Below are 18340 nucleotides of genomic sequence, written 5' to 3' on the forward strand. Positions count from 1 at the left end.
ATTAAAAAAAAAAATAAATAAAAAAAAATTTTTTTTTTAATCTGACGAGACATCAAAATGTCGAAAACCTCAGTATCATCCGTCTATGAGTAAACAGTAACCCTCTCTGGTACCACCCCCTCCCACCTGACGGAGTGGTTGTAACCCTCGATAGTGAAGCTGTGGAGAAGGTGGAAAGCTTCAAATACTTTGGCGCCAATATTACAGCCACCAGTCAAGCAAAAGACGAAATCATCACCCCTTATCAATTTGGCTAGAGTAGCCTTCGTCCGTCTTCAAAAACAACTGCGGTCTTGCCAGGAGATAAGCCGTACTATTGCCTCCGCTGCATCCTGCGCACTTGCCTCGCTGATCGGATCCTTAACTCGACCATACACACTAGATGTAATATCCTTGGTTTGGAGGAAATTCTGGTGAAAAGTAGTTCAGTCACATGCTGCACCAGCCGGGGGACGAGTTCGTCCATCAATTGGTGGCACCCATTGCACCCACTGGTTGGAAGAAGTGCTAAGGTGGCCATCTTAAGATGTGGCTCGGGACAGTAAAAGCAGATATAGAGATCAGGTCCAGTCCTCGCGTTTTTGGTGCCCGTCGCCGAAACTGCGAATGGCTGTATCATGTCATCTGCAGCTGACCGACAGGGGTAAATGACTTTGATGCGAAATATAGTTAATGCCACTACAGGTAGATAGGGTAGGAGTAAAAAAAAATAAAAGATGACTTTTGGAATGACCCTCATATTATACAAGATTCAGGTTTCAAGTTGTGAATTTTGTGAAACAAACTGACAGTATATACGTAGAAAAATTTTTTTTTTTTTTTTTTTTTTTTAAAACATGGTTACTCTATCCTCAGGCCTCCAAAATCAACATTAGAGCAGTCCTGTACCGACTTGGTCTTTGTTGATTGTGATGTAATGCTGTTCCTGTGTAGTTCTAGGAGGTCTACAATCCCAGGCCTTGCCTTCTCCCTGAGAAACAATTAGTTTATTGCTAATACCAGGGAATGCCAACGGGGCTGCCCAGGCACTTTTTGCAGGTCAGAGTGTCCCTCCTCGGGGAGGTGTGAATTCTTAATCCCACTTTCTGACCTTGGTGTGGGACAGAACTGAATACCCCCTACAATTCTATTTTAAACAAAGATTAAAACCCGTTATTTTAAAAAGATATAACCAAAGAAATTAAGGCATATTTACCTTGAAAAGGAAGTAAGTTGACTCAACAAATTCAGGTCTGAGAGGATGTTGTCCCCAGTGGATGCGGAAATCTGTAGTGAAGGCCTACAAAACAGAAACAAGAGAAACGTGAAAAGAGAAAAATGGAGCCATAGAGAGATCAGCAAATTCATGTTCGGTGTTTAACACTGAAAAAATATAGTTTTGCTTGTTTTTTTATAGATGGTGTTGAAAAAAAAAAAAAAAACAAACAAAGGTGATTAGTGGATAAGGAATCTGGCCGTAATGTAGGGAGGCAAGTCTGAATAATGACTGGTTTAACAAGGGTTGGTTGGTTGGTTGGTTCACGGCATATCAACCCTTTTCAGGTTATTTAATGCCAAACCCCAAGATTTTGAAGAAAAATTTTTTAATAGAATATATTTGTTGTTTTCAAGTCGGTTTGTATTTAACCCAAAGTTGGGACCCTAACAGGTACTACCACTCCAGGTCAGTGGACCTGGGAGTAATGGCAATTAAAGGGTGGCTCCACACTCCCCAAAGCCTGCAAGCTGGGGCCTCACCACTGGATATAGTTTAAGGTCATATCCAGGACCTTAATGATGAGGGAGACGAGTGTGTGGGTGGAGGTGTGCATCATCAACGAGAAAAATATTGCAGGATTTAAAAAAAAGGAAACTAAAAAAAAAGACGAGGTATAAAAAGCAAATTCATGATTAGAAAAAAGAAAACGTGAAATATGAAAAAAAAAAAAAAAGTGGAAAAATAAATCGTGAAAAAAAACACGAAAAATAACGTGAAAAACAATAGAATGAAAACATGATAAAAATACGTGATTGAAAAAAAAAAACAATAGAAAAAAATGATAAAGAAACAAAACACAAAAAACAGTAAAAAACGATAAAGAAATAATTTTAAAAAAAACGATAAAAAATGTTTTAGAAGGAATAAAGTGAAAGGAAAATCAGAAAAGGAAAATCAGGAAGGAAAAAAAAAAAAAACTAAATCATAAAAACACATTCAAGTAAGAGAGAAGAAAACAAAAAAGAAAAATAAGAAAAACTAAATACAAAAAAAAAAAAAATAAAGTCATACTTCTGGTAAAAAGTTGTGTCTTTTTATAACTTGGAATAACATTTCATGCGTTTCAATGGCCGGTTTGAGATCACCTTTCAAAACCTGAAAAAAAAAAAAAAAAAAAAAAAAAAAAAAAATGGTCAACTAAGTCAAAGGGAACACTTAACATCTCCTACGGACAAAATTCTATCGAATAAAAGCAATTTTTGAATGAGAACGTTTTAAAATACAAACAGAATTTTTTTCACAAAATTAGATTAAGTAATAAAAAAAAAAAAAATTTTCATTTGAAGTTAGAATTTAACATGTGCAATAAAATCGTGACATTCATGAATTTTTAAGAATTTATTCTGTTAAACTTTAAACTTAATATATGTTAGGCTTGATATTAAATTATGTTTATTTATAACATTTTATTTTAAACTGATAAAGTGGCTGACGACAAGCTGGGTGTTGCAAGTTCAAATCCAGTTCATTCCATAAAAGTTCTAAGTAAAAAAATAAAAAATACTCTAGCTGAAATTGAAACTAAAACCCGAAGACAGAGAGTCAAGTACGATAACCACTAGGCCAGCTTGCCACAATCTTTAAAAAAGTGTTTTCAAACCTACTTATTCTTAACATAATTTGTCATGTGAACGATTCGTGCATGCAATTCATGAAATAGTTGACAAACAGATTAAAATCCAATGATCCTACATATCAATTTTTCAATTCTTACTCCTTAGCTGCCCTTTTTCCGGATAAAAACCAGATTAAAAAGTTTTACACATTTCTGAATACTCTATACCAAATTTCAAGTCTGCAGATCAAAAATTCTTTGAGTATATTTTTTTTTTTTTTTTTTTTTTTTTTTTTACACAGTGATCACCACTTATCAAGGCCCGGAAGCCACTCAGGGATAAGGGTTATATAGGTTGAGAGTCGTCCTCACACACACACACACATTCTCAGTTTTATAGATACACTAGCGAGGGGTACCCGGCGTTGCCCGGGTGTTTGGAGGTGGAGGGTTAAAAAAAAAAAAAAAAAAGTAAGTATGGGGATCGAACCCGAACCCTTGAGGCAAAGTTGTAAATTAAAGCGTGAAAAAAAAAAAAAAAAAAAAAAAAAAAAAAAAAAAAAAACGTGCAACGTTAACCATTGCCCCACCGCAAAATGCTAACGGAAGCACGTTTGAATTTATTTAATTAGTTGGATTTAGCAGGTGCTCGTTTTAATGAGTTAATGAGGTCAGGTTTGACTGCGGGATAGTATTTACTGCTGAACGCTCTCCCCCCCCCCCCCCCGAAGATGTTATAGGAAAAAGACTAACCCACATGCGGCGAGCGACAAATATTGAATATTTATCTCCCCGAAATCGACCAAATTAAATAGACAGGCGAGCTTCATTGTTAACTGTGAGATATTACGATTTATATGTGATATAAAAAGTTTTAAAAAGTTGTGAACCGACCGACCGCTTCTCTGAAAAAAGCCTTTTGTAGACACACAGAAAAAGCGAACACACATACATACATATTCGCTTTTATATATTGTTTGTATGCTTAACTGGATGGATTACACATCCTCTCAGAATACAAAAATAAAAAAAACAGGTGAAACGCATATATAATAAAATCTTTTTAGATAAACATTTGACTACACCCTAAGACATATTTCAGCCGATAGATCTTTTTAAAATTCTAACCACCTCTTTAGGTGCAATTGTTTTAAATCTCTCTTGCACTTGGTTCACAGGGTATATTTGCCAGGTAGTTTTTGAAACTCATGACGTTTCTGAATTTTTGAGATGAGGATTAGTTATTCGTGTTATCTGGATTCATCGGACTACTGTTCTCATCTTGAGAAACGTTGTGAAAATCACACTCACGATGAGAACAGTAGTCCGATGAATCCAAATAATAAAAATCTTTTTGTTTTTTCAGGAGTCCGGTTGCTCCCATAATTACTGGATTGTTGGAAATCTTCCCTAGATTCTAACTTCTATTCATTATTGTCTCAAAACATACAAACTTTGCAGTTATTAATACTCAGATTCAATTTTTTAAGCTTCTAAAATGTCAACCGTTAACATTGCGATGCATTATGGGTAGAAAAAGGAATTTACAAGGTGCCTTCGATAAGTTACCAGATTTTTTTTTTTTGTACCGGCATTTTAAATTGTCGTAGACACTTTAAAATTCTGTACATCATTGCTAGATATCATTATGAGATGACTGACCAATTTTTATGATTTCAGGTTCAAATGAACAGCTACAGCAGGAATTGGTATACGTGGCCAATTTTTCTATATTTGTCGTCCAAAGGTTCGAGCTTCAAAACGATATGAAAATCCGTCACCTCTGTCGAAAGTTTTAGGCAGACATACAAATATACATACATACATTTAAACAGACCAATTTTTCTATATTTGTCGTCCGAAGGGTCGAGCTTCAAAACGATACATACATACATTTAAACAGACATGTGAGATTTATATAAATGTCAGCCAGGTTGTGGGTAGAGAAGAGGAATTATGTTTCTAAGTTTTTGAGATGAGGATTCGTTATTCGTAAGATTTGGCTTCATCGAACTACTCTTCTCATCTTGGGTGTTATTTTTACAATGTTTCAGTCGATGTAATCTCTGACTTTTTTCATGTCTATCTTGTTGAACTTTGGAATGTTTCTGTCAAACTCAGGAATTTGGACAGAATGTTTCAACAGAACCCTTAATTTACTTCATGGAGATAGCATACATCAAGTCTGTTGCCAATGTCGCTGGTAAAATGGTGGGATCCTTCTACCGTTCCAGAAGATATCTCACTACTGATGCAATTCTCTATCTATATAAAAGCCAAGTACGTCCAAGGCTGCCACATCTGGGCAGGAGCTGCTAAAACCAGCCTATCCTACCTTGACAGAGTACAAAATAGACTTTGTGGCTTAGTGGGGGATGCCCTTTTCTCTACCCTGCAACCTCCCTCCCACAGAAGAGACGTTGCGAGTCTATCTTTGTTTTATCGTTATTTCCATGGCAAGTGCTCGTTTGAGTTCAATCTCTGGTCCCCCTTCGCCAATCTTTTATGATAAACGCCTGTCTAGCTGAAACCACTGTCAATAATTTTCCCCACTCTTTATCTGTGCCTAAATCAAAAACGTAGATTCCATGAACAAAGTTTCTTTCTTAGAACTGCACGCCTGTGGAACTCTCTACCGCTTTCCTGTTTCCAACATAACTTCAACTTGAATGTCTTCAAGTCCAACATAAACAAATTCCTGATGAACTGCCCCCTTAAGTAATGACTCTTTATCAAATCTCCAATACTAATGAATACTACAACACTATCCCGTTGATTACTGTACACGCAATAACCCTTATCCTCGAGTGGCTTCCGGGCCTTGACAAGTGGTGCCCTCCATGTAAAAAAAAAAAAAAAAAAAAAATGCTCTTGTTCTATCAGTCATGACAGAATAGGGGTCCTAAGTAATTCGCAATTGTATTTTTTCATTCAATTCCCGAGTTGACAGAAAAATTTCCAAATTCAATAAGATACACCAGAAGAAGGTCAGCGGTTATGTTGCTCAGAACGTGAAAATGACACTCAAGATGAGAACAGTAGTCCGATGAATCCAAATAATACGAAGCCGGGGAACATTTGTGAAATCCAGATCTGTTTTCTTTGCAAGGAATAAGGTGACTTAATCAAATAAAATCGTTTAATTTACCTGAAGGCCGGGCCAGAACGCTAGAAGTGAATCCATAAAGTTCCTCGACGTCGACTGAGGTTTATGCATGTGTACGTCGACCAACAACGGACCCTGGCTGATATACTTCATCACAGCATCATAATGCTGAAAACAGGAAGAAAAATTTTAATGTGGTTAAAAAAAAAAAGTAAAGTTTTGGGCATATCCAAAAAGAAAGTGAAAGAAGTAGTATTTGGAGGTTAATAACAATGGAGTTTGTGAGGAAAAATTAATTTTAAAATATGCAAGCCAGTTTGGCTGCATGACTGCCATCTAGGCCTGACTGTCAGTAGTTATACATGCTTTTTTTGTTTTTATCATTTTACTTCTTTGATGAGGGTATTAGAGATCCCCCTCCCCCCCCCCCCCATACAAGGCATCGCAGTCAGTGATTTTGTGGGCCCCCTTTGACATGATAGACCTTTTTGAAGTTCGTGAAAATAAAAAAGAAAATGGGTTTTAAAACATTTCCGACTCACCTTGTTAAATCTGTCGAGATACGTATTGTCACCCAACAAAATGTAACCTTTGAGGACGTATTCATAGTAAGAGTCAATCCCAGCACCGACTCCACTTTCTACAATGGTGAAAAAAAAAAAAAAAAAAAATATTTAACATGTTAAAATTTTTTCCACCTAACACTCATTAACCCTTATCCTAGAGTGGCCCGCATCATCAACATGAAACATTCGGATATTGATAAAATAGTAGACGAAGACTTCAGTTAAATATGTTTCCAAGTTTTTGAGAGGATATTGCATTTTTTAGACTACTGTTCTTATCTGGAGAGTTATTTGCACAATGTTTTGATCGATGTAACCGCCGACCTGAGCAATAAAGAGATCCCAGGAGAACAGAAGGGGAGGCGGTCATAGCCAACTTTCCAGAGGTAATGGAGGAGGAAGACGGGAAGTTGTTTTTCCTGGAAGTTGCCAGTTAGAGAACAGAGGATCTGTTGTGTTGAGCAAGAAAGGTGTTTTTCAGTTGTATAGAATAGAAGTTCTCATTTTCGAACAAGTATCGAATGCGTAAAAGGGGCAAAATGGGTGCATTGGTTAGATTCCGCAAAAAGTTTTTACATACTTCACAGATTATAATATCTCGCATTTGCAAACGGACATCGTCTACCTTTCTTTTTTGATAGAGTTCAATAAAATTCCCACAGTTCCATCTTCTCAAATGTTTGATTTTTTCATATAAATAAAGCGAAACTTATTGGAACGCAACCGCCTGGCCTTCGAGTCTGGCAGTATCTGTAATTGGTCCTTAGTCAATGTCGGGGAAGCGCTTCATACCGAGACAATTACTATTTATTTGGTTCGTTAGTTGTTTTTGTTTTACGGCATAATCAATCCTTTTCAGGTTATTTAATGCCAAATTCGTAATTTTTAATAAAAATTTTTTAATAGAGTATATATATTTTTTTTTTTTTCAAGTCAGTTTTTATTCAACCCATAGTTGGGACCCTAACAGGTACTACCACTCCAAGTCAGAGTGGACCTGGGAGCAATGGTAATTAAGAGGTGGCTCCACACTCCCCAAAGCCCACAAGCTGGGGCCTCACCATCACATATAGTTTAAAGTCACATCCAGGACCACTATTTATTTAGATACTGCCAGAGTGCCCCCCTTTTTGGGAGAGTTGGTTTTTCTCCCCAACATTAAAAATGACCTTGTGTCTAATTTGCTTTCGTGAGAGGTTTAAAAAAAGCAACGCCATTTCTGCAAGTCATCGTTAAATTTGAACACTTTAGACTTCCAGTCATGTCATGGAGTAGCGGTAAGATGTCAGGTTTTCTTTCCCTTTTCCACCTTCGCATCACAGGTTCGAGCCTGCCTACTTACACTTTTTTTTTTTTTGCTCAACACACACCTCCTAACATCCGGGCAACACTGGGCATCCAGGCTAGTCAAACATATACAAGTCATATACAGTCAAACCCCAGGATATGGCATTAAAAATTAGTAACAAAACCCAGTACAGTATATAATACACATATATAATAATATATATAATCAAATAATATTATAAAAAATACAGTACAGTGGGGCAAATGCCATAACCAGGGGTGGGAAAAACTTTGCATTCCACATCATAACTTTGGAAAAAAAAAAAAAAATAAATCTCTATATAAATAAAATGAACTCATTTTTTCCCGTCTGATTTTGACCTTAATAGGATTAAAAATCAAGATATTTCATGCAAATATAATATGCACAAACGGCAGAACAATATCTGAGGTGTGTTATAGGCTTATTATTTCTCAAATTCCTCAATAATCTTAGATTTCTATACTTTTTCTGCTGAGAAGTCACGGCCAAAATCGGTTAAGATCAATGGAAGTGGTAAAATATTTTCTCTCTAATAAATTCCTCCTCCCCCTGCCACCATTTAACACTGTTTGGGAATCGTTCACAAGGAACAGTTGAGAAGAGAACACCGGTTTGGCTTCGTAGTTCTTTCATGTGAAGTTATTTAAAATCACTAAACTAAGCTGCAGTGCTCTGTGGCGTAGTGGTTAGCGTGCTGGACAATTCACATTATATTTTCACGTTCGCGCCGACCTACCGTAGTCGTTTTTTTTTTTTTTTTCCTAAACAACTGGAATGGACTTTTCTTGGTGGCCGAACTGTTAACGTTACAGATGTTTTTTTGTTTTTTTTTCACACTTTATTTTCCTACTTTTACTCATGACTCCGGGTTTGATCCTTCCTACTTACCTACCATAACATTTTTTAAAACTCCCCCCTCCCCCCCGTCCCGGAAACAAACACTCGGGCAACGCCGGGTACCCCCGCTAGTAAATAAATAAAAAAACGTATCCTAGGGCCATCGTATTCTGTTTTCTTTGGGTTTTTTTTTTTTTTTTTTTTTTTTTTTACACAGTGATCACCAAGGCCCGGAAGCCACTCAGGGATAAGGGTTATTGCAAGTACATTACGTTAGTGTGGAGATTTGATGAAGTGTTTACTTAAGGGTTCTACTGTATATAAAAATGGTCTTGTTTGTGCGGAATGGCTTCTACCAGACTACACTGTCGATTTTTGGTCTAGACTTGAAACTTGATATATAAGGGATTTGGAGCTGTGTAACAAATTTGATTTGGTTTGGTTTTTAGCCTGGTAAAAATAGCTGCTAGTGGTCAAAATTGAAAAAAAATTGGAACTTGGCATTCCATGTTACTTTTTTGCATGAACAAACATACATTTAACAAAGTTATTTTTTTTAAGATTTTATTTTAGACTTGGTAACAAATAGAGAGATACACATTTTGATTTTGATTCTAGCTGATCGCACCAAAGGCATATTTTTTTTTTTTTTTTTTAAATAACTACTAAATATTGGGTACAATATAATAATAAATAAAGAATTGGCTTTATAATGATAAATGTAAAACCTGCATAAATTAAAATATCAAATTTAAGCATATTTCACAACTGGGTCACATTGGGTGGCTAATACCAAATATTCGGTACAATACAATAATCAATGCAGAATTGGCTCTATAATAATTAATACAAAATCTGCACAAATTAATCTTGTTGAACTCTGAAATCTTTCTGTTAATCTCTGGAATCTATACAAAATTTTGAATGGAACCATTTATTATTTGATCCATGGGGTAGCTTGTTCTTGTTCCATCACCCATGACTGGGTAGAAGTTTTAAGTATTGTGCGATTTTGTTTTTTTGTGTAGTAATCTGTAGTAAAGAATAATGATCTATATTGTAATAAATTGTCAGACTGAACACCTAAAAAGCAAGAATAGGTTTACAGGTAAAAAAAAAAAAAAAAATACCAAAATTGCCCGCAAGGTCTAGTGGATGAAATACTTGGTAAATTTTAGTTTTAAGTGACAACTTTGGACCAGCACAAAAAGTGAGGAGAATCACGATTTAACACACACAATGAATGTTCACACCTCGACCAGTAAAATTCAGTTCTAAGTGACACTCTCCTGGAAGTTGGCGGTTCAATCCATGGTGCGGGCGATACTAATATAATAGCAAACTTCTCAAGACTTCTACCTGGTCATGGCTGACTAAACGAGAGCATGGTAATCCCAAACATCAAACAAAGGGTCCCATTCAAAATTCCGTGCAGATTCCTAAGTTTGACAAGACAAACCTGAAGAAGGATGGAGGTTAGATCAACGGACATGTTCAGAAAACGACACTCAAGATGTTAACAGTAGTCAGAAGAAAACAAATCATATGAATCCTCAATCCTTTCATGACGTTCTTCATCATTCGATTTTATTAACCCTTTATATTACTTGTTCTGATCGTTCTCATCATGAGTATTATTTGTGCAACGTTTCGGACGGATTTGCCTTCGACAGTCCTCGGGCGTTTTGGTTGTTTGGAAAAGAAAAGGAAAAGTTACTCGCTCCGGAGATATTGTCATATAGAGTTTGTGGTACTTGTACAGTTTAATCAAGACATTAAAAAATTAAAATATCGAAAAAAAAAAAAAAAGGTTATATTGTACGTATCCGTTTTGGACTGAAGATCTCTGAAAAAAAATTTCAATTTGATCAAGTAGGTTTTTTTTTACGGTGGAAAAACATGTTTTTATGAGAGCACGTTGAAGTCAGCCATTATGGAATTTATATGAACACGCCACAAGGAGATAACTCCAGTTAAAGCGCCGACACTCCCTCCCCATCTTTAATACTAGCTTTTCTTCCGAAAAATCGAACCTTTTGTTCGGTATCATAAATTGTTTTTTCACTGTAAAAAAAAAATTTTAAAAAAATAAAAATAAAATAAAAAAACTACTTGATGAAATTAAGTGAAATTTTTTTTCGGTGAACTTCGCTCCATAACGGATACGTGCAATATAACCTTTTTCCGATATCTTCATTTTTTAATGTCTTGATTAAACTGCACAAGTACCGAGTTAGTCTTTATTTTATGATCTTTGTTTTGTATTTGCGGAAAAAATAAATTGGTTGACAAAGGGGAGGCAACTCTACTAAAGGTCGACAAGGGATTATCTCCCTTGTATCATTGCAATGTTATAGGTGTACAATTTTACTTGGCCTTTTGGTCAAGATCAAAGTGCAGTATCTGTTCTTCAGATGCTGCACTTCTATTTCTTGTTCTCTTTCGGTGGAGGAGAAATCCTTCACGACTGAGACAATTTTTATTTTTGTACCTTTTCTCCACGTTAAAAAACGACCCTGGTGTCTAACTCTGTCCCGTGGGGAGGCATAGTAAATAGGTACAATTAGTAACTCCCGAATGCTAAGAATAAGTAAAAATTACCAAGCAGACCAAGCCTAGAGGTTGGTAGGCTTCCTCTGCTTAGTAATTTTTCTTTCCCCCTCGAGTGGCCTGACCTTCCACCTTGCATCCCTGTCAATAATTTTGCCCTCGTTAAACAAAGGGAAGTGTGTTCCTTTTTCTTTCCACATATGATCAGCTAGTCCTGACTTTTCGACCTCCCTTGTGTCACGGCTTTACAGTATTCTTCTAGCCTTACCTTTGGGAGGCGACCGGTCACACCTTTGTATAGTTTTTTGCATTAGCATGAAATCTCATATACAGTTTTTGCAACTTGTACAGTTTAATCAAGACATTAAAAAATGAAAATATCGAAAAAAAAAAAAAAAAAAAAAAAAAAGAAAGTTATATTGTACGTATCCGTTTTGGACTGAAGATCTCCGGAAAAAAATTTCATTTAATTTCATCAAGTAGTTTTTTTTTATAGCGGAAAAACACGTTCTTATGAAAGCGCATTGAAGTCAGCCATTGTGAAATTTGTTGAAGCTGAACAACATGCCACGGGGAGATAACTCCATGTAAAGTGCCGACACTCCCTCCCCATCTTTAATTCTAGCTTTTCTTCCTAAAAATTTAACCTTTTGCTCGGTATCAAATTGTTTTTTCGCTGTAAAAAAAAAAAAAAAAAAAAAAAACTACATGATGAAATTAAGTGAAATTTTTTTTTTTTGAGAACTTTGTTCCATAACAGATACATGAAATATAACCTTTCGATATTTTCATTTTTTAATGTCTTGACTAAACTGTACAAGTACCCAGTTTTTTGTCATGAGAAATCATCAGGAAGTTAGTTGCAAGTCAAACATATTCATTTTATTTGGACTACTGTTCTCATCTGGAGGGTTATTCGCACAATGTTTCTGTCAATGTAACCTACGACCTTCTTCAGGTGTACATTTTCAAACTCAAGAATCTTTCTGTTGAATTCGGTAATCTTGCGGACCTGTGGTGTAGTGGATAAAAATACTCTGTATAGTTTTCCACATTTGCAGGAAATCTCATGTGCAGGAAAGGAATCGTCCGGGGCTTACAACACCATATCAGAACAATATGTAGTGACGACAAGATATACTAGGAGAAGTTGAGCAACCTACGAATAACCCTCCATCGAAATGACTGCCCAAAGAGCAAACACCAAAGGATAGTACCTGAAAACTTGCCACAGTGTGTACACCATACAGAAAGGGCCTATCCGAAAAAAAAATGTTTAAATATGCAGTCCATATGACATCAGAACAATATTCAAGAGTGATTCAACTTTCAAAACACACTGTGTAGGAGTCAAACCCCCGACTGAAAGTCTCAGGACAAAAAACTGTATATAATATAATATCACCAATCAGCCTTCTTATCTCAAAAATTCAGAACTTAACCTTTTCTTCGACCTTGATAAAAAATAACAGAAACAGATTGGCTTCACCTTATATATTAGACACAGATTGGCTTTACTTTATATATTAGACACAAATAAAAACAAAAAAAATTTCCATGGATTCTGCTTTTAAAATGATACAAAAAAAATTTTAAAAGTAAACAGAAGGTCACGTCCTGAATCGACCTACCTCTCCTCACCCAATCGCCATTGTGTATATTAATCACAGTTCCAACCAAATCACTAACTCGATGACGCTGCTGCCACAAATAGTCCATAGCTTTTCGAGCTTTCTCCTAAAATTAAAAACAAGAAATTTCATTTCATTCAATTTTAATTTAAAGTCTGATCTTTGATGAAGAAACCCGAACATTGATGTCTGATCGACAGCTTCTAAAAAAGAATTTTAGATGAAAACACTTTGAATGGAAAAAGGAAATTGTAACATTTTTTTTTAATTTGTTTTAAACTAGAAAATTTAGTGAATATTTTTTTGATTTTATATGAAGTTTTTTGTAGAGACGTTTATTTTTCCCTAACTTTCGATTGCTTTTCGGAATGTTTTTCTAATTGGAGGGAAAGAGGGCTGGTACTTTTTTTTTTTTTTTTGCCCTATCAACCTCTATGGGTTATTTAAGGTCAGTTATGTTCATAAAAGAAAAGTTTTTAAAAATAATGAAAACTTTTTGAATGAAAAAGTACATTTTTAAATTTATTTTTAATTAGAAAATTTACCGAATATTTTATTGTTTCAATATGAAATTTTTTGTAGACATTTATGCATCACGTTTCTACAATTAATGACAAGAGATTCTTACCTCGAATATACTTTCACCTGTAAGTCGGCTGAGAGCAGCAAATTCCAGAATGATTGTCCCCGCACATGCAGTACACGTATCTTTATGTCGACTTCGCAGGTCAGCATCGATCCCATGTAACAAGTTCACCTTAAAAGTTATTAAAAAAATCCCATGTAACAAGTTCACCTTAAAAGTTATTAAAAAAATCCCATGTAACAAGTTCACCTTAAAAGTTATTAAAAAAATCCCATGTAACAAGTTCACCTTAAAAGTTATTAAAAAAATCCCATGTAACAAGTTCACCTTAAAAGTTATTAAAAAAATCCCATGTAACAAGTTCACCTTAAAAGTTATTAAAAAAATCCCATGTAACAAGTTCACCTTAAAAGTTATTAAAAAAATCCCATGTAACAAGTTCACCTTAAAAGTTATTAAAAAAATCCCATGTAACAAGTTCACCTTAAAAGTTATTAAAAAAATCCCATGTAACAAGTTCACCTTAAAAGTTATTAAAAAAATCCCATGTAACAAGTTCACCTTAAAAGTTATTAAAAAAATCCCATGTAACAAGTTCACCTTAAAAGTTATTAAAAAATCCCATGTAACAAGTTCACCTTAAAAGTTATTAAAAAAATCCCATGTAACAAGTTCACCTTAAAAGTTATTAAAAAAATCCCATGTAACAAGTTCACCTTAAAAGTTATTTAAAAAATCCCATGTAACAAGTTCACCTTAAAAGTTATTAAAAAAATCCCATGTAACAAGTTCACCTTAAAAGTTATTAAAAAATCCCATGTAACAAGTTCACCTTAAAAGTTATTAAAAAAATCCCATGTAACAAGTTCACCTTAAAAGTAATTAAAAAATCCCATGTAACAAGTTCACCTTAAAAGTTATTAAAAAAATCCCATGTAACAAGTTCACCTTAAAAGTTATTAAAAAAATCCCATGTAACAAGTTCACCTTAAAAGTTATTAAAAAATCCCATGTAACAAGTTCACCTTAAAAGTTATTAGAAAATCGGTTGAAAAAGAAACATTTTTTAAAAAATGCATAAACTTTTTCATTTTGTATCCAATTTTGCTAAAATGTATCCGTTCTTGTAAGTTTTATACCACTAAACGATACAGGAGTTCGACACACATACATAATATACACCCCTCCATGTCATACAGAAAACCCTGACAATACAACATTTTCGTTCTGGCGCCGTAATATATATCTCTCCAATATAACAAATGTAACTGATCTTCTTCAGGTGTATCTTGTCGAACTTGGAAATCTGTGCGGAATTATAAGTTTAAGGCTCCCAAAATTAATACTAGAATTGTTCATAAAGGATCTGTGGCATAACGGATAAAGCACTAAGTAAAAAATTAAGTTCTATGACTACTTAAGACTTCTATCTTGTCATGGTTGACAGAACAAGAGCATGCTACACCGTGAGTTGCATAAAGCATTCCATTTGAAAGACTTTGCAGATTCCAGAATTTGACAAGATATTCCTGAAGAAGGCTGGAGGTTATAATGGCCGAAACATTGTAACCTCCAGCAAAAAAAAAAAAAATAATAATTTCACATTTTCGGTTGTTAAAAGCAAAGCACCGTTTAATTCACTGTTAAAATTTTTCAAATCGGACCTATATTTATTGTAAAAAACTAATGCAACAGATAAAAATTCACACTAATTTTACATTTTCTTGTCTTTTCAACCATATAAATATTTTTAAAAACTTGACTAGAAATATATGAGAAATTGCAAGTTGGACAAAGTTCATTATGCCGAACTTGTTGGGATTGCTTTAATATTCTGATAACCAAATAGCTCAGACATGTAAGAAAATTTTTTTTTTATATTCATATTTTCAATTATTTATAAACAAAAAAAAAAAGTTTGTTTACAGTTGTGCTATTGCTGCTGCTAATATTACAAAACTGTTTTGCATCGAAAATCAATAGAAACCATTTTTTTTTCAGATATCAGGATTTTAAATTGCTAGCTACCACAAAAGTAAACATACAATTATACTTTTAATGGATAAAAACAGTAAAAAGATTGTTTTATTTACTAGTGGGTAATCTCGTCATGTTGAAGTCTTTGTTTTTAACAATACAAAACCCAGTGGTCAAAAGTATTGCAGACATACCAAACAATTAAAAGTGACATCTATTCTGGTTAGTTTCCAAATTTCATGACAAAATTCTTAATACAAACATGGTACGACCATTTACAAATGGGGAGGGAGGGCTCTTTACAAAACCTTACTGGAAACACATTTTTATCACTTTACTAGCATTGTTATACAAGGGTGTCATTAGACGAAGGTACTAAATATTTGTATATGTTTCTTTGTTCTTATTTAGTGTTCTTGTTTGTGATAGACAGTCTTAGGAGAGATTAGAGTCTTAGGAGAGTTCATGTTGTAAGAGATAGACACATTAACAAGTATATATAAAGACAGAGACAGTTGTACATTTTTATAAACACCAAGTTCATATTAATACAATTTCACTTTACCTTTGTTTTGGTGATAATGATTTTCACAAAGTTCTTATAACATAAATGGACAATACCTTTTCTGTTGAATAACAACACGAAGACGCAGATACAAAAAGATGAAGATGTTCTTTTTATTATTCCATATGACCGGTCACTGGTTTTGCATCCAGAAATTCAAGTCTTACACGATTTCTTCTTCTAACCTCGCTTCCAAGGTTGATGTCAGCTCTCTCTCTCTTCTCCCCGACTCTGATCTGACTCTCTCTAATAACTTCGAACTCTTTCCTATATTGAGAAATCACATGTATGTCTGGTCAACATGACTATAATTCACGTTTTATCAACATGCGCGATTTGCACGTTTTTGAAACCGTTTCTGATGACCAGGAAATTTCCCATTTTCCTTGTTTTACAAAGGAATTTAACCTACTTCTCTAATTCTGCAACCCATATTTTATTATGCATTCTTTCTAACAATGTGAATGTTTCCAGCCAAATTTGTATTTATTAAATATTTTAACAGAATCAACAATTTACTGGACATTCCATTTAAAACCTATTGTTCTTTAAAAAACTTATCTACAGGGTTCGACTCCCGTTTTTTATCTGATATTACTTTCATTTAACTAATTCTCTTTTTTTTTTTTTACTTACATGAAAAGGGGACAGCCTTTTTCATGTAACAGCATGGGTGCCCGGCGTTGCCCGGGTGTTATTAATTATTTTGAAAGTATATTCATTTCCAAACCAAACATATCTTAAGGACTTATAGAACTTTGGTTTTTAAAAGATGACGATTTCAGCAAAACAGTTTATCGGTCCATGTGTATCGCTACATACAGCATTCTGTTTGAAATTCCTTGCAGATTCCAGAGTTTGACAAGCTATTCCTGAAGAAGGTCGGAGGTTACAATGGCCGAAACATTGTGTGAATAATACTACAGCTGAGAACAGTAGTTTGAATGATACAAATACATCGACATATTAAGCAGTGGTCACTTATCACAAAGTGTTGCAAACCTTCAACTATGATCAATGGTGATTAAGGCGCTAGTATACATTTGAGAAACTCTAGTCAGAAAATTACAAGTTCTGAAAATTTGGATTCATAAAAAAAGATTAAGACTTACAGAGTAAAATGTCAACTTGAGCCCACAGGTGTGACCTTATGAAAGGTCAAATGGAGTTTAAGGCTCCCAAAATTAATACTAGAATTGTTCATAAGGACCTGTGGCATAACGGATAAAGTACTAAGTAAAAAATGAAGTTCTATGATTACTTAAGACTTCTATCATGTCATGGCTGACAGAACAAGAGCATGCTACACCGGGAGTTGCATAAAGCATTCCATTTGAAAGACTTTGCAGATTCCAGAATTTGACAAGATATTCCTGAAGAAGGCTGGAGGTTATAATGGCCGAAACATTGTAACCTCCAGCAAAAAAAAAAAAAAAATCATTTCACATTTTCGGTTGTTAAAAGCAAAGCACTTTTTAATTCACCGTTAAAATTTTTCAAATCGGACCTATACTGCACAAGCACTTTTAAATTTTTCAAATCGGACCTATATTGTAAAAAAAAAAAAAAACTATTGCAACAGATAAAAATTCACACTAATTTTACATTTTCTTGTCTTTTCAACCATATAAATATTTTTAAAAAGTTGACTTGAAATATACGAGAAATTGCAAGTTGGACAAAGTTCATTATGCCGAATTTGTTGGGATTGCTTTAATATTCTGATAACCAAATAGCTCAGACATGTAAGAAAATTTTTTTTTTATATTCATATTTTCAATTATTTATAAAAAAAAAAAAAAGTTTGTTTACAGTTGTGCTATTGCTGCTACTGCTAATATTACAAAAGACTTACAGAGTAAAATGTCAACTTGAGCCCACAGGTGTGACCTTATGAAAGGTCAAATGGAGTCAGCTTGAAGGTTAGTAGTGTTGTAAATGTTTTCATTAACATATCAATACCCAAAGCAACACTGTGCCTTTTTTTTTTCTGTTTTTAAAAGAATTTTATTAAAAAAAAAAAAAATTTAACAATGGTGTCCGACTAGTTTTATGTTTATAGCAACGACAGGGGCGTATAAAGCTTTTATACGAATTTGGACAATTTAGGTGAATCATCACACGGCTCCACGTCAACAACGAAAAACATCTCAAAATGCTCGGCCTTTTCAGTTGTGATTAGAATCTGACGCAAATACTACGAAACAATATGAAACTGCTCCCCAAATGACTACAACATGATCGTTTTCAAGTCTAATGTAGACAAATATGTTGAGCTGTTCTCATTGATTTATATTTTATTCTAAGAACAAAATGTCAACAAAACAATGTCGACAAAACAAAATTAGGCATAAGGCCAAGCAAAAAATTGGGAGGTGG

General features: G+C 34.4%; 1 protein-coding gene across 2 annotated transcripts in view; it reads right to left on the minus strand.

Annotated features, from left to right (window-relative positions):
• Positions 1–18340, minus strand: part of LOC145268651 (ER degradation-enhancing alpha-mannosidase-like protein 3) — a 157871-nt gene that overhangs the window by 89627 nt on the left and 49904 nt on the right. For both annotated transcript variants that reach the window (XM_080124135.1, XM_080124134.1), the window contains exons 7-12: positions 13462–13590; positions 12834–12939; positions 6462–6559; positions 5962–6087; positions 2270–2353; positions 1196–1279 (exon numbers count right to left, since the gene is read on the minus strand). In XM_080124135.1, coding sequence (XP_079980261.1) covers positions 1196–1279; positions 2270–2353; positions 5962–6087; positions 6462–6559; positions 12834–12939; positions 13462–13590 — 627 coding nt within the window. The remainder of the gene's footprint in view (positions 1–1195; positions 1280–2269; positions 2354–5961; positions 6088–6461; positions 6560–12833; positions 12940–13461; positions 13591–18340) is intronic.

This window comes from Euprymna scolopes, chromosome 44 (genome assembly GCF_053919585.1).
Source record: "Euprymna scolopes isolate OS-2025 chromosome 44, ASM5391958v1, whole genome shotgun sequence".
Taxonomy (NCBI): domain Eukaryota; kingdom Metazoa; phylum Mollusca; class Cephalopoda; order Sepiida; family Sepiolidae; genus Euprymna; species Euprymna scolopes.